Source organism: Schistocerca gregaria, chromosome 1 (assembly GCF_023897955.1).
Source record: "Schistocerca gregaria isolate iqSchGreg1 chromosome 1, iqSchGreg1.2, whole genome shotgun sequence".
NCBI lineage: Eukaryota > Metazoa > Arthropoda > Insecta > Orthoptera > Acrididae > Schistocerca > Schistocerca gregaria.
In genome coordinates, this window is record NC_064920.1 from 839,105,834 (window position 1) to 839,121,906 (window position 16,073).

At 42.8% G+C, this 16,073-nt stretch overlaps 1 protein-coding gene across 1 annotated transcript in view; it reads right to left on the minus strand.

Moving 5' to 3' along the window:
- Window positions 1-6,293: 6,293 nt before the first annotated feature.
- The window catches only part of LOC126272354 (uncharacterized), a 176,730-nt gene continuing 166,950 nt past the window's right edge, over window positions 6,294-16,073 (minus strand). The window contains exons 5-6 of the mRNA XM_049975165.1: window positions 9,544-9,729; window positions 6,294-6,622 (exon numbers count right to left, since the gene is read on the minus strand). Of these exons, the coding sequence (XP_049831122.1) occupies window positions 6,441-6,622; window positions 9,544-9,729 (368 nt within the window). The 3' untranslated portion in view covers window positions 6,294-6,440. The remainder of the gene's footprint in view (window positions 6,623-9,543; window positions 9,730-16,073) is intronic.

Consider the following 16,073-nt stretch of genomic DNA (forward strand, 5'->3'; position numbering starts at 1 on the left):
TCACAGAAACTTCATGCACAAGGATGGTCTTCTCAACCTTCTCTGCCAGTTGCTAGAGTGACCCAAATATGATCTCGGAGCCCAGACCACAGGCATCATTTGTTACAACATGCGCCAGAATGTGCAGCTGATTGCACCCTATTCCCTCAATGTCTGCCAGAATAGTTCCTTCAACATGTTGAATGAGGTCCCCTGGCACACAAACTGAGTGCACCTTGTGTCCTTTGTTGTCCTTAGCTGCCATTTCCCTAGGGATACCATCATTTGCCATGGAGTTGAACTGCCGACAATTAATAGACCCTTACACTTTTACATTTGCCGCCTCTTGACGCCAGACAGAACAGGTTTCCCCAAAACAGGTGAAGTGAGTCCCACTGGCTCAATTTCAGTGTAAAACAGTACCTCACATTTGTTGGTTAGGGGGATCATTACAACACCCTGAGTCCTCCATAGTTCCTGCACACCTAGGTCTACCATTGAAATGCCACTCACAGTCAAATGGATAAGTAATGTACTTTCTACAATGGAGACGGGATCCATGGGAGAGGATAGTACTTAAGGTACCTCAGATATTGGCATTGCAGGTACATGACTCTCAGGAGCTCTTTCAACAAATTGATTCGCAGCAACTGCCAATCATTTGACAGTTGTCTGTGCAATTTACAGCTGCTTATGAACATCAACCACCTCATCTAGTGTTGAAGAACAGCTTCACAGTGGTGCTACATTTTGGTTGGTGCAATGTATTATAGGAAAGTGAACAAATAACTTTAAATTCAGCCCACTAATTGTCTTTTAATCCATTGAGCTAAAAAGTTGCTAATTTCCGATAAAATTGAAGCAGATATACAATACAAGATTTCTATTAAGGCAACACAAAAACCTATGGTGAAAACTGCTAGTTTTCTAAAACATTTTGAGGTTAATTATCATTGTTAGCGAATTCAAAAACAGAGCTAATTTATGATAAAGGTATATATTATATAGGGCTACTGCTCTTTAGGGGAAAACTGGATGTAACAAGTATGTTTGTTAGAATACCTGCCAAACTAACTAAATCACAAATGCCGAATTACTGCAAATTAACCATAGATTATGCAAAAGACAAGGGCAGCTTTCGAAAATTCTCAAGAATGCACTCTTATTAGTGTTGATATACAGTGAAATTCAGTGGTGATGTATTTTGTGCAGGTAACTGTGAGACACAAACGCTGATTTGCTTTGAAATGGGTTACATATTTAAAACACTCATATCACTAAGTTTTATAACTGTCCAAGAATTCTCAAAAGTAACCTACTTCTCAAGTAATTCACTACAAAGTTAGTAAATGATTATTTCGAACAATGATAGGCCTTGTAGATAGTCTTTACTGGTTTACTGTCAGATCATGTTGTGCACATTACACAATATTTCCTCGGAGCAACTGTCCGACATATCCAGGTGGTTCAATCTTGCTGGTGGCTAGGTACAACTGACGGTATCTCCATGTTGACATCCCATTTTCTAGAACATGTGTGCGGAGAATTTGCAGGCACGGAAATTGCACATGCACAATAATTTGTGGATAGATAGTGCCATATTCAAACTCCCTCTGCCAAAAATCGCAGCAGCTCTCCTGGACGTGCACTGTACGCTGTGTTTGCAAGCAGTGTGGTCTGACGTTACTCACCAACAACCATACTAGACCAATGTTATGACTGCTCTGTTATTAATGAAGCTTGATTTTTGCATCATGATGTTATAGCAGCCAATGCAGGGTTCCACACTAAACTCAGTTGAAATCCCACCTCCCTGTTGATGAGATTATCGGCTTGACTATTTACAACACATACATCGGGAAAGCTTGAAGAGTTGCAATAATAGGCCTACTGTTCTCAAAAATTTTAAAAGAGCACAATTAAGTTTAAGTGTACAATTGACAATAACAACAAGAGTTTATTACGGCACTCACAAATGTTTGAAATTTCACAATATATCACAACACAAATGGGTATTGATACAATCAATCAAAGATTATGGAAGTGACATGAACAGTAAAATATGCTAATCTAGAACTTCAGATCAGCACACAAATCTTGTACATGCAATTTCACACAAGGGAAAATTCCAATGTCAGCTTTCATATACGTAAATGAATGCACATATTACACAGATCTTTCACATAGCTGATTCCTTACACACTTCTAGACTGGCGTGCAAAAGAAGAACACAGCAGCATGAGTTTATCTTGGTCGAAATTGCTAAAATGTGCTCCACCAACAAAACATGTCTTCTGCCTGTTACAGACAGTGATGAGCAATCCCTCCAAATATTCCATAGGTCTCACTAAGGCCTCCACAGATTGAAAATACCGTCCAACCTTGTACAGAAACAGATCTCTCATGCCTTAGTTCTCAAGCCACTCACCACTTTCCAGTCTCACTGTCCAGCCACAAAAGAGAATTTCCCTCATGGCTCAGTACCATCCACATCTGGAGCAACTGAAGCACATTCCCCATCAGGCTTTCAGCCACCTCTTGTCATGCTCTGAAACGAGGACTGTTCCAATAACTATCCTTCCCACCCCTCCCACAGTGGTATTTTGCCACCCACCTACACAATATCTTCCTCCATCGCTATGTCAGTCCTGCTCCCAACCCCTTTGCCTCATGGTTCATATCCCTGTAATAGACGTAGATGGAAGGCCCCCCAACACCATCTACTCCAGTCTGGTCAAAGGTGTCAAATAACCCATTAAAGGCAGAGCTACCTGTGAAAGCAGTCATGTGCTGAACAAACTAAGCTGCAACCACTGTGCTGCCTTCTATACTGTGCTGTCTGACCCTATGAATGGTCACTGACAAACTGTAACCAAGAGACAGCTGCACCACACAGTTTCCAAGCAGACTGCCCAACACACCGTTCTTTACTTCAGTGACTGCTTCACAGCATTTGCCGTCTGGATGCTTCCTACCAACACCAGCTTTTCTGAACTGCACGAGTGGGAGATGTTCATGCAACACATCCTATGTTCCCGTAACCCCCTCCCCCTCCCCCGTGGCATCAACATTCACTTCCATAACCCTCCTGGCCTAAATCTTCGTTCCTGAAATGTCCTTGGCCTCAACCTTCATTAGACCCTGTCCTTCACCCACCATCCCCTTCCCCTCTCCCATTCAAGCGCTACACAGCTTTCTATTCCACTAATGTACCCACAGTTTTGCTATCCCTCCTCTACTTCTCTCCTTTCCTGGCCCCCTCCCCACTCCCTGAACTCCCCCCCCCCCCCCACCCAATTGCACGTCTTAGCCCCTAACAGCTCCTAGCTACCTTATGCTGTCCTCACCACATTCCTGCATGGTCTCGCAGGCAGTATTTCACTGTCCCCCACTCCTACCCTGCTATCTCTTCCCCTCACTGCCCCAGCCTCCTCCATAACCCCCCCTCCCCCCCGCCCCCTCCCTATTATCCTGATTGCTGCTCCCATCACATGCAATTGCTCACTGTCCAGCCTCAGTGGCTGGAAAAATGATGAGTAGCAATCTCTCTTTTTCATAATACTGTCATTATTCTGTCCTGGATTTTCCATTATATAAAAGCTTATCTTTAAAAACAGATGTGGACCAATGAATGAATTTTGACAGCATTCACCCTATAAGAAGTTCTCTCCACTGCTGCAGTGTTGCATGATTTTGAAGACGTGTAATGTAATTCTTTACCTGTCTGAAAAATAAACATCATGTGGTTGACAAAGAGAGTTACATTTCAGTGGAATCACTTTCATGGTGCAAGTGGTGAGCATAATCATCTATGAAAGTACTATCACAGTGCAATGTCAGTTTGGCTGCTTACATAATAATAATACTAATAATAATAATAATTATTATTATTCAACATCGAATAATCAAATACAATCCCTAGAAATAATACAGTTTCAGGACATCATACAGACATGAATCAAGTGTAAGGAAAAATTTATGTTGCAGCACATGAGATCTCACAATGTGATCCAAATATCATTGATACAGTTGGGAGTCAACTTCCCCAATTTTGAGCATGTGACAAAAATGTTTCCAGTTCCATCTGGAGAGCATCAACTTCTTGTGGGACCTGTGGACCAGACTTTCCATTGCGTTCTTGACAACATAACACTGTTGGCAGCAGTTTTCCAGCTGCTGTGATAGAATACTGTGCAATGTATGAGTGTCTCATTTTATTCACAGTACCACTGCCACAAATATTTTCTTCTTGGCTCGATGCATCAAACAAGTACATTTTATATTGACACTATATTTACATTCTGTTTGGTTGGTGTTAATGACAAAATCTTGGTCATAGGTTGCAAATCCAGGCTTTTGTGTGCCACTGAAAGAGCTCAACAGCTTCAAGTGCTTTTTCAGTCGACGTCACTTCTTTCTTGGAAGTGTATTTTGTGATGTGACAGTGGCATATTCGGTCTCATTTTGAATCTCGTTGCCTGTGATGATGATGCTGTTAACTGAAAATTTCTGTCCTCTGATTTATACTGCATACTTGTGGTTGTTGCCCACTGCTGAAGAATAATAGTAATGGCATGTTCTCCACATTCCCTGGTTTCAATAAATCTTTTGATCATCCATTTATCAATCACTTTTAATTTATCAACTATGAATCCTTGTGTTTGGGAGACTGTTTCCCATCTCTTCAATAAGTCCTTTTTCATCAACCTGAAAGCCGGTCCCTTGGTCTGCAGTGTTTTCAAATTGCAATTTGGGTTTCATTTTGCCAGCGTAAGCACAGTTATTTTGACATCCAATGGTATCTGCTCCCTTGCCTTACATCTCTTTGATTCTGGTTCCTACCCTGAGTCTTCATTTTTTCACCCTGATTTCACATGTGACGACATTGATGCACTTGAATAGTCAGTGATATTGCTAATTCAACAAAATCTGGAAGAGTGTTGGTTTCATTTTATAAACAGTCTCTTTGACTTCTACATTTCTCAGTCAAAAGCATTGATACAATTCATTGCCAATTAAATGGAATATTTCAGAAATGAATGTACTCACAACTGACACACAGTCATTGTCACAAAACAAATTCAAGAAAATTTGTTTGTTATCAGTGAGTTCTTGTGTGCTTTCTTCGCTTATCAGTGAACAACATTTCAACATTTTGAACTTCACATTTCACTGGAATACTTGTCGAAGGTTGTTGATGCTCCACCATTTTGATAGCTGACTTACAAGTGCGCACGCACGCCCACACACACACACATATATATATATATATATATACACACACACACACACACACACACACACACACACACACACACACAGACACACACACACACACACACAAACACAAACACAAACACACACACACACACACACACACACACACACACACACACACACACACAAAATTGATAGTGATCTGGACACCCTGAGAACAACATTTACAGATTAACTGGACAGCAGACTGCCTCAACCACTAACCTCACTCTGCTAGACTCCTACACTCTCAGGCTACAGCATGAAAATGCAAAAACATTAATAATTCAAACATCATTAACTTTGGACTCCATACTATATTAATAAGAAAAATTTATGATCTTTCAATGTATAACACTGAAAATACAGTTTTCCATCAATCAAATTTCTGGCAAAAAGATGAAACACGTCTTTATTTTCAATGTAGAACGTCCTTGCAAAACGATCAAAATCAGTGAACCACATTTCAGAGCCTACCCTTTTAAGTAAAGTGGGGAAAATAATTTTGCTTATTCAGATTAGTGCCATTAAAAAGGAGAAAATTTTAGAAAATGCTGCTCAAAAGTCATGGTCTTCTTGACTTAACTCTTAATGAGTAAAATTTCTATCTCATTTAGCAATTTAATATTAAAACTTGATCAGTTTATCCGTTTTCTGACACCCTATATAGGTAGGTGATAATCTTCCTCTGTCATATAGGTCAACACTTTGGTTGTGGTGGGAATTTTGTGGATACTGACAAGGGTACAGGAAGATTTATTATGTGTAAAACTGAGAGGGGATAGAATGACTGAAAAGTACTTACCTTCCAAAGGTTGGATCTGATACTGCCAGTAACCAAACACATTTAATGGTAAAAAAGACTATTCATTGCATTTGGAGCTGTTAGTTAGTTTTTCAGCATTGGAAGAGGAGTAGATATCTAAAGATTGGGAGAAATATCCACCTGTCATGAAAATGAGGGGTGACGAAGATTTATTATTGAAACTTTACTTTTGAAAAGAAAATATTTGCAATACTGTTAAGTATCAGGAAATGTAAAATAATAATGTTACAAATATTAATAAAACTATGTTGTTTATTATTGTAACATCCATAAATAAAATACTATATAAGTCATTACAAGACATATAAACACTTAAAGTAGTACATTGGCTCATTTCCTCCTTTGCCAAACGAGCCATCAAGCTAATGAAAGCTTGATATCAGTAATAACGTATGGCATGATTTAGATCTCTTATGTACTCTGTTACAGTTCGAAGCTTGTCATATGAATCCACATGGTTTGTCACAAATTTCTGTATACCATATTGTGCAAATTTTGTTTGCCATATTTCACTCTTGTCAAAACTTTTCAGTGCTCTAACAATTGTTTCCTTAAGTTCACCTGTAAAAGAAAGACAATTTTATCAGTACTTGTTTGCTGCTTCTATTTTGAGCAATTTATGTGGGTTGAATTTCTATATTGTAAAGCTGTAAACTGCCATAGTGCATTACATTACATTAAATAAATAATAGTTTATGGATCCTGTGGAGAGGGGTCTCTCTAATTTGGAAAGAAGTCAAGCACGTACATATTCAGATGTAATATAATGAAATGCATTCTTAAAATACAGTATTGTAGTGCTGAAATTAATTATAATATAACATAATACATTAATTTCAAGAGTTTCTGTGGATTTGCTGATCAGTTGAGTAGTAGCTGCCCAGCACCTTTAACGCCACTACATTACCCACAAGGTATTTAATATGCTCTGAAAAATTGCTAAATATGTGGATGCCCATGTATTTTGACTCCATTCTATACTAATGAAATAGCGTGGTAATCAAATGTGGCTCCTTCACAAGGACAATGCTTTGTACCAAACAGCATTGAGTGTGAGATAATTTTTGGCTAAAACAAAAGGACAATTATTTCATGCCCACTCTGCCCACTGGGTCTGCTGCCCTGTGTCTGTTTCCTGATAGAAAGACATAAAACTTAAATATTTTCAAGATATAGAATAGGTGAAACAATAACTCTGAAGTCAATAACTTTAAAAACTGGACACTATTTTGAAGCTCATGAAATTTTGTTAATGTTCAGTGTGATATGGGATTTGCAGTTGAATACTTCTGTTTACTTTTGGATCACCCCTTACAAACTAGCTCATGAGGAATCTGTTCAACCTTTTTGCATGATTAATACAAATCTATCAAAGACTAAATGCATAAGAGCAGTTTGTACCCATAAAATTTAATATCCAATTGCAATATACACTCAGAAATATAGATGGAGATATCATTTTGCCCAACCACTTCAGGATTTAAGCAACTAGAACCTTCTTCCAAGTACAACAGAAGATGTGTTTACTTTCCACTAAGCAGTTGGCCTCAACCTAGTCTAATCTCTGTTGTTCTTGCCTCTTTCTTTCTTATTTATCTAATGAAGCTTTCAATAAAAAGAGAAACTTATTGTTCGAAAAGCTAGATAAGGAGCTCAGGAAAAACTTGGCTTAGTGTTTTGTCTGGAGTGTGGCACTCTATGCAGCTGAAACAAAGACTTTGAGAAGAACAGACAAAAGGAGGCTGGAGGCACTTCAGATGTAAGTGTGGAGGCGTATGTGTTTAGCTAGGTATGGAGAGTGGCTAAATAACTAGGTACTGTAAGGAATAGGGGAGAGAAGTAGACTAGGAAAAATGAAGAAGAATTGCCTTGTGATGGGATGGTTTCGACGTTGATTAGTGTGTGAGAGAAGAATGATTCTGTCTGCCTCTCTTTTCAGCTTTGTACTTCTCTCTTTTTTTCCCACACTGTCTGCAGTGTGTGTGTGTGTGTGTGTATTTTCTTTTCCATTTCACTTTCACAATTCATTTCCTTTGAATGTTGATTGTGGACAGTCTGTCTCCACTACACTTACTTTTCTGATTGCCATTCTTAATCTCTGACTTATTTACTGCCCCTTCTGCCACTTTCTTACTTCACAGCTTTAAAAACAGTCCATCCAAAATTTATTGTTAATCTTTCTTTCATTTCCTCTGCCTATAATTTTATTAGAATAATTTTACTTGGTCTTTATTTATTTTGCAACTGCTCTGTAGAATCTACGTTTCATTATAAACAATTGAAAAGTGAAAATGAGGTACAAAAATGTAGACCAATTCTACATCTCTTTATCTGTAGCTCTTGTTAGCAAATCCATTACAACACACATCATATCTCTGATCAGAGGTTGCTGTCAAACACTATTTCATGAACCGACCTTCTGCTTCTAATGACATAAACTTCTGTTGCCATTTTATTTCCCATTTCTTTTGATTTATTTCATTGCTCCTGCTCACCAAATAATAATCAAGGTAATAATTCATTGTCACAAAAATAAAAATTGGAAAAAGCAACCACTCACATACAGCCAACTGACGTGTAGCACAGAGACAAGTGACAGCACAAGGACGTAACTAGCTTACACACGCACACACACACACACACACACACACACACACACACACACACACACACACACACGCACAAAACTGGCTGTCTCTGCACCAATATGGTGAGTTTATCCTCAAATACACTTTTGTTTCCTAACTTAGAATTCACGTAACTGTAATCAGTGTTTCTACGAGTGGAATTTGAAAAGTAAGTTGCACATTATTATGGAAAGCCAAGTAACTTTTATTGAATGCTGGACCACACTTCCAAATGACACAAATAGATGACACTATTTTTCAACATAATCCACCACGCCTGTGTAAACAACGATTGGAACACTCAAACTCGTTCAATTCCTCAATGATAGAAATCTGCTCTTTGGTCACAGAGCCACATGAGAAACATTGTAGGAAAGCCCTCATCATCAGAAAATTTGCAACAGCTGCGAATCAGTTCCTCAAGTTATTTGGGTATCATTGTCTGTTGTCGATGTCAGTGACCTCACATCTCTGTCAGATTCACCCCTGTGTGGGTGACCTTGGCCAGATTGTTGGTACTGATTAACCATGGATGGATGTATCATCCATTGGGTCCATATGCTGCCAGAATTTCATGGTGAATCAGTGTGCAATTTAGATCTTTTGTCCACAAGAATCATACTGCCCCACATACTTCAACTATGAAATTCGTTGCCAGTTGCTGTGACATTTCATTACCACAAAGTTTAAGTCTACACATTTTATAATTATAATCTAATTTTCCTCGAAATGATCTGCGTGTTGTGTACATATTCTTTGAAGACATAATTGGCACAGGAAAAAGTCACACAAAGTCTGACTGACAGATTGTATTAATTTGATGAAAGTCTTCTACTAGTTAGACAAATAACTCACCATCCATACGAGAGTTGACGACAATGGGATATGGTGGTAATGGTCCTATGCTGTCCAATACAAGCACATCCTTTCCCTGATCCTGCAAGTATCTTTTATTGTAAGCAAGTGTATTTGAATCAACAGCTGCTGCCTCTGCTTGTTTAGTCAACACCATCTGAATGGATTGGAGATGAGATCCAGATTCTGTAAAAAAAGGAAAAAAAACTTTGTTTAGCTCATCCTCATCTACCATCATCTTCATTCTATCATTGTACATCTCCTCACATTAATGACACCAGCTACTTCATCCAGTATCTTTCACAACTCCTGTCCCTTTACCAAGTGGGTCTCTGCTTATCACTAAACATCAATATTCCCAGTGTCTACGATCTTGCTGTCATAGTACATTACCTCTCTTATTGTCATGTTGACTCCTAATATGGTACTTCCTTTCTTATAAATACAATGTATTACACCAGTTTTCATAATTTCCCTTTTTGTTTGAAGATCAAGTGTTCAGATAATTTGTACCTAACAAATCTGTTTTGTGAACCACTTTCCAATGCTGCATCCATTTGTTTCCATTATATATTTTAGCAACACTGTTAACTAATCATAAAAAAGCAGCCCTTTATCATAGAGTACCATCATGGAGAGTAACAGCTCAAACCCCATTCTCTATCATGTCTGTCACAGATTTTTACCATGATCTAAATTGAACAGCTTAACTATGATTCTTCCTACAGCACCCAGAGTGGTATTCTGTCAACCACACATGCTATGTATGACTCTGGACCATTCATGTATAACTTCTACCTCCACTTGATACCCCAACGAACAGCCGAGGTGTCCTGTGACATACATGTCTCTTTCTAGCATATATGATGTGTACTAACGCTACTGTTCAAGAGTGCCATTAAAGTAGTTATTTATTTGCATGAATAGCCTCCAGTGAACCAATACAAAGATCAAATTGTATCATCCAGTTGTAGATCACATAATGTATTTCATAAGCTGTCTTGAAATATCCCTAGCGCTTCCTGAGAATTCAGTCCCACATACAATTCTTTGTCACTATCGTACATCTTGCCTTTTATTCTAGCCCTAGTCTTCCTACTGCCTCTCCAGGTCCCGTTTGGCTTTATTTTCTTTAGTAATTTTTTTAGCTCCCAATTTGTACAGATCTCCCTGTCCTCTACACAGCAACATCAAGCTACACTCTTGCAGAGAACTGTGACACACAGAGTAGTTTATACGATCAGTTTAGTCAAGCAAGAGTATCACAGATATGGTTTATTTGTGTGTGTGTGTGTGTGTGTGTGTGTGTGTGTGTGTGTGTGTGAGTGTGTGTGCGCGCGCGCTTGCGTGTACATGAAATGGAAATGTTAGCACGTTTACTGTTGTGATAGTGCCACGACATTTAACAGTGCCGCCACGACAGCACGCACAAACGGCGATAGAGGCGCTCCGCAAATCGGATGAGCGCGGGAGCGCCACCTAGCTACGAACGGCACAGCCGCATGTCACGGCACAGCAGTCGAATACGAGAGACTGAGTTGTAATCATGTGATCAGCTATTGTTTCTAAGAGAGAGTGTGAATATCCACGCAATTATTGTGATTAAAGGTTATAACACTTTTTGGCGACGAGGATGGAATATTTTCACCGCGTTGTGGATTTGCGTGTTCGTGACGGGGCAGACATGGAACAGCTTATGCAAGCGCTCATTGAACAACAAACACAGCTGACGGCTACTATTCAGGCTCAACAAACACAGCTGACAGCAGCGATTCAGGCGTTGTCGACGTCGCTTACTCATCGTCTGTCTTCCTCTTCTCCGCCTCCATTCCCTCCTTACGACGAGGCCGCTGAAGACTGGGAGAATTATGAGAAGCGTTTGCGGCAACACTTCTTGGCTTTCGGCGTTGTCGACGCTCCTATGTGTAAGTCGTTATTTCTATCTTGGATTTCCCCTTGAGTCTATCAGCTGCTATCTCAGTTAGCCCCTCTGCGGGAACCAGCCTCCCTGTCCTTCCAAGAAATGTGACTTATTGTGTGCCTATTATCGAAAAAACACCCACGTCGTTGCCGCCCGCGTGGCGTTCTACCGGTGTCGTAAACAGCCCCATCAATCTTACCGGGCTTGGGCGGCGGAACTACACGGCCTGAGTAGGAAATGTCAGTTTGTCACAGACACTCATCACAAGTCTTATGCTGATTCAATGGTTAGGGATGCTATTCTACAGCTTGCTCCTGATAAAGAAGTTCGGCAACGTGCCCTACAACTGCCAAACCCGTCGTTGTCGGAAGTTCTAAGCATCGCTCAATCCTTTGAAGTGTCTCACGCTGCTGGCACGCAAATAGACGCGTGGTGTGATGTAGGCGCTGTACAGTCAACTCTCGGCAAGGACAATTTGCCTGTTGCACAGGAGAACGAAGATGTGGCGGCGGTTCACTCGCGTAAACAACGTCGCGTTGGGCCGCAACGCTCGCAGCAAAACCAGCAACCACAGAAGCCGGTTCGTTCCGCGCTTCCTTCTTGTTTCGTACAGCACGACAGGGCAGCGTGTCCAAAACGTTGGGCCACGTGTAATTCATGTAGGAAAAAAGGCCACATTGCTTCTGTGTGTCAGTCCCATAAAGTTCCTGTCAACGAGGACGAGGCGTCGGACATGGATGTTCACTGTGTGCTTTCTCAAACAAATAAGTTGTTTGTTACTGTTCGTGTTCTGAATAAATACATCCGCATGCAAGTGGACACTGGCTCTGCAGTAACTCTCATTAATTCTCGCACGTATTTGGCGTTGGGCTCCCCTCCTTTGTCTCCAGTTACGCACAATCTGAGGACTTATAATCAGCAGAAAATTCCTATCATGGGTCAGTTTGATGCTTCCACTGCCTACAAGTCTGTTGTTTGGCCCCTCACGTTTTATGTGGTGGATCATGCGGGCACTGAAAACCTGTTCGGTTATGATGCTTTCCAGTTGTTCGGGTTCTCCATTGATGATGATGTGCACCTCATATCTGAGGACATTCCGTATCAACAGCTGGATGGATTGTGTTGTGAATTTTCGTCCATGTTCTCTGCTGGTCTGGGTTGTGCCAAGGATTTTGCAGCCCACATTACTCTTAAACCTACGGCTCGCCCTAAGTTTTTCCGGGCACGCCCTATTCCGGTGGTGTTGCGTGCACCTGTCAAGGCTGAGCTAGACAGGTTAATAGCTTCAGGGATTCTCCTTCCGGTTACCTCCAGCGAATGGGCATCGCCGATCGTGGTGGTTTCTAAACCAAACGGGAGTCTGCGATTGTGTGGTGACTTTAAAGCCACTGTCAACGCTCAGAGCCTCATTGACACTTATCCTCTTCCTCGTCCTGAGGAGTTGTTTACCAAGCTCGCTGGGGGCCAGTTCTTTTCCAAACTTGACTTATCGGAGGCGTACCATCAGTTGCCGTTGGACGCTCCTTCCAAGGAATTTCTCGTTATCAACACTCCTTGTGGGTTGTATCAGTACCAGCGAGTACCATTTGGCGTTGCTAGCGCACCGGCCATTTTTCAGCGGTTTTTGGAACAGCTCACGGCTTCCGTTCCCGGCTGCATAAACTATCTGGATGACATTGTTGTCACGGGAGCCTCCACTGCGGAGCACCTTCGTAATTTACGTTCACTGTTTCGGGTTTTGCATTCGGCTGGGTTAAGGTGCAATCTGGACAAGTCACAGTTCTTCCAACCCTCCATTGAGTATCTTGGTTTCCACTTGTCCCGTGAGGGCATACGCCCTCTCCGTGAGCACGTTGCGGCCATTAACGCTCTACCCCGGCCGTCTACGGTCAAAGAACTTCAGGCGTTTCTAGGCAAGATTGCTTATTATCACGAATTCATTCCATCCGCAGCGGCGGTAGCTTATCCTCTGCATCAGCTATTACGCAAAAACGTCCCCTTCTGTTGGTCCGATGGGTGTGAGCAGGCTTTTGTCCGCCTGAAGGCTCATTTGCAGTCGGCGCCTTGTCTTGCCACATTCCGTCCGGGTCAGCACTTGGTTCTGGCGACTGACGCGTCACAGTATGGCCTAGGGGCTGTTCTCGCCCATCGGTATGAGGTTGGGTCGGAACAACCCATTGCCTATGCTTCCAAGACCCTCAACGAGGTGCAACGGCGTTACTCTCAAATCGAAAAGGAGGCGCTCGCTATCATTTATGCTCTAAAAAAGTTCAGCGTTTCTTTGTATGGTTCTAAGTTTCACCTCATCACCGACCACAAACCGCTGGTCTCTCTGTTCAGCCCCTCGGCGTCACTTCCGGATAAGGCAGCTCACCGCCTGCAACGTTGGGCCTTATACTTGTCTCGTTTTCATTATTAGATTCACTATCGCCCCACGGCCCAGCACGCCAACGCTGATGCATTGTCGCGATTGCCGATGGGCCCCGACCCTGTTTTCGATCGTGATGAACTCCTCTGTTTCCATATTGATGAGGAAGAACATCGTGCAGTCGAGGGCTTTCCACTTACAGGTTCGCAGGTCGCGTCAGCTACTGCGCAGGACCCGGTCCTGTGTCGGGTGATCGGTTTTGTTCAACGAGGTTGGCCGGACAGGACCAAGGGCTGGGCATCGGATCCCCTTCGCAACTACCATGCCTTGCGCCTTCGTCTGTCTGTTCGTGATGGTGTTGTTCTTCTGGCCACGGATGGCGCATCTCCAAGGGTCGTGGTGCCAGCCTCTCTTCGCAAAGATGTTCTCAAACTGTTGCACGGAGGCCATTGGGGTATTTCTCGGACTAAGTCCCTGGCCCGCAGGCACGTTTATTGGCCCGGTATTGATTCGGACATCGCCCATATGGTTGCTGCATGTGGCCAGTGTGCTCAACAACTGGCGGCACCTCGTACAATGCCCTCTCCGTGGCCTGATCCAGCTCAGCCATGGGAACGGGTGCACGCCGACTTTGCTGGCCCCTTCCTCGGTACTTATTGGCTACTGTTGATTGACGCCTTCTCAAAGTTTCCGTTTGTTATTAGATGTCTGTCGCCCACCACTGCGGCGACGACGCTGGCTTTGTCCAAAATCTTTGCGCTAGAAGGTCTTCCATCCACGATCGTCACGGACAATGGCCCTCAGTTCTCTTCGCAGGCCTTCCGTGATTTTTGTACTGGACAAGGGATTCATCATGTTACCGCACCTCCCTTTCATCCGCAATCGAATGGGGAGGTCGAGCGCCTTGTCCGCACTTTCAAATGCCAGATGAAAAAATTCCTTAGTGATTTTTCCACAGATGACGCCCTGCTGCAATTTCTGAGTTCTTATCGCTTCACACCTCTGGGTGATCGCAGCCCTGCTGAACTCTTGCATGGCCGCCAACCGCGCACTCTACTGCACCTGCTTCACCCTGTCAGGCCTTGTACTGTGTCCCCTAGTGCCGGAAAATACTCGGTGGGCGCCGACGTGTGGGCACGAGGGTATGGATCTCGCCCTAAATGGATTCCAGGGGTGGTCAAGGCTCTTCGCGGCCGCCGGCTTTGTGAAATCCGTACGGGCGACGGCACGGTTGTTCGCCATTACGACCAGATGCACCCACGAGTGGTGGCCACGCCTGTGCCACCGCCCCATCCTTCGCCTCCACCAGCCCGAGACGCCAGTCCTGTCGCTGCTGCCGATCTACCGTCCGTGTTGATGCAGCCGCCGTCGCTGCCGCTTCCAAGTACTCCGGAACCGGCCCCAGTCGCGACGCCGCCTTCTCCGGGACCCATCTCGCTGGAGCACACTCCCAGGTCAATGACACCTATGGATGCTGCTCCGGAGTTTTCACCCATCATCTCATCCAGGAGGCACGTTCCATGCACGAGCTTCCGTCCTGGATATTCTCGACCATACTCTCGTGTCTCTGCGCGGGATCTCCTCGGGGCCTCACAAGAGGCCATGGATGTCTCTGCGCTGTCCATGTCTCCAAGGAAGTGAGTGTTTATTTTTTTTAAGGGGGGAAAAGTGTTGTGATAGTGCCACGACATTTAACAGTGCCGCCACGACAGTACGCACAAACGGCGATAGAGGCGCTCCGCAAATCGGATGAGCACGGGAGCGCCACCTAGCTACGAACGGCACCGGCCGCATGTCACGGCACAGCAGTCGAATACGAGAGACTGAGTTGTAATCATGTGTTCAGCTATTGTTTCTAAGAGAGAGTGTGAATATCCACGCAATTATTGTGATTAAAGGTTATAACATTTACTCCATCAAACATTACAATAATAGCACAGTGCTGTCTCACACAATACAAAATCTTCCACCACATAATGCATTGTCTTCCTTACAGGAGATAGGTATGCTAGCAATAGCAATTGTGTTGCTCAACTTATGCTTATATGGTTACTGTAGGATCTATAACATGTGTATAAATTTAGCGGAATATTTATATTTTGAGAATAACTATTAATCATATACATGTTTCATGGATCATAATTGCAACCTTTCAGTGTGATGTGGAATGAGTCAAGTTTACGATTACAGTACATCTTATCAGCAGAAGATACGACAACATACTGAACACACACACACACA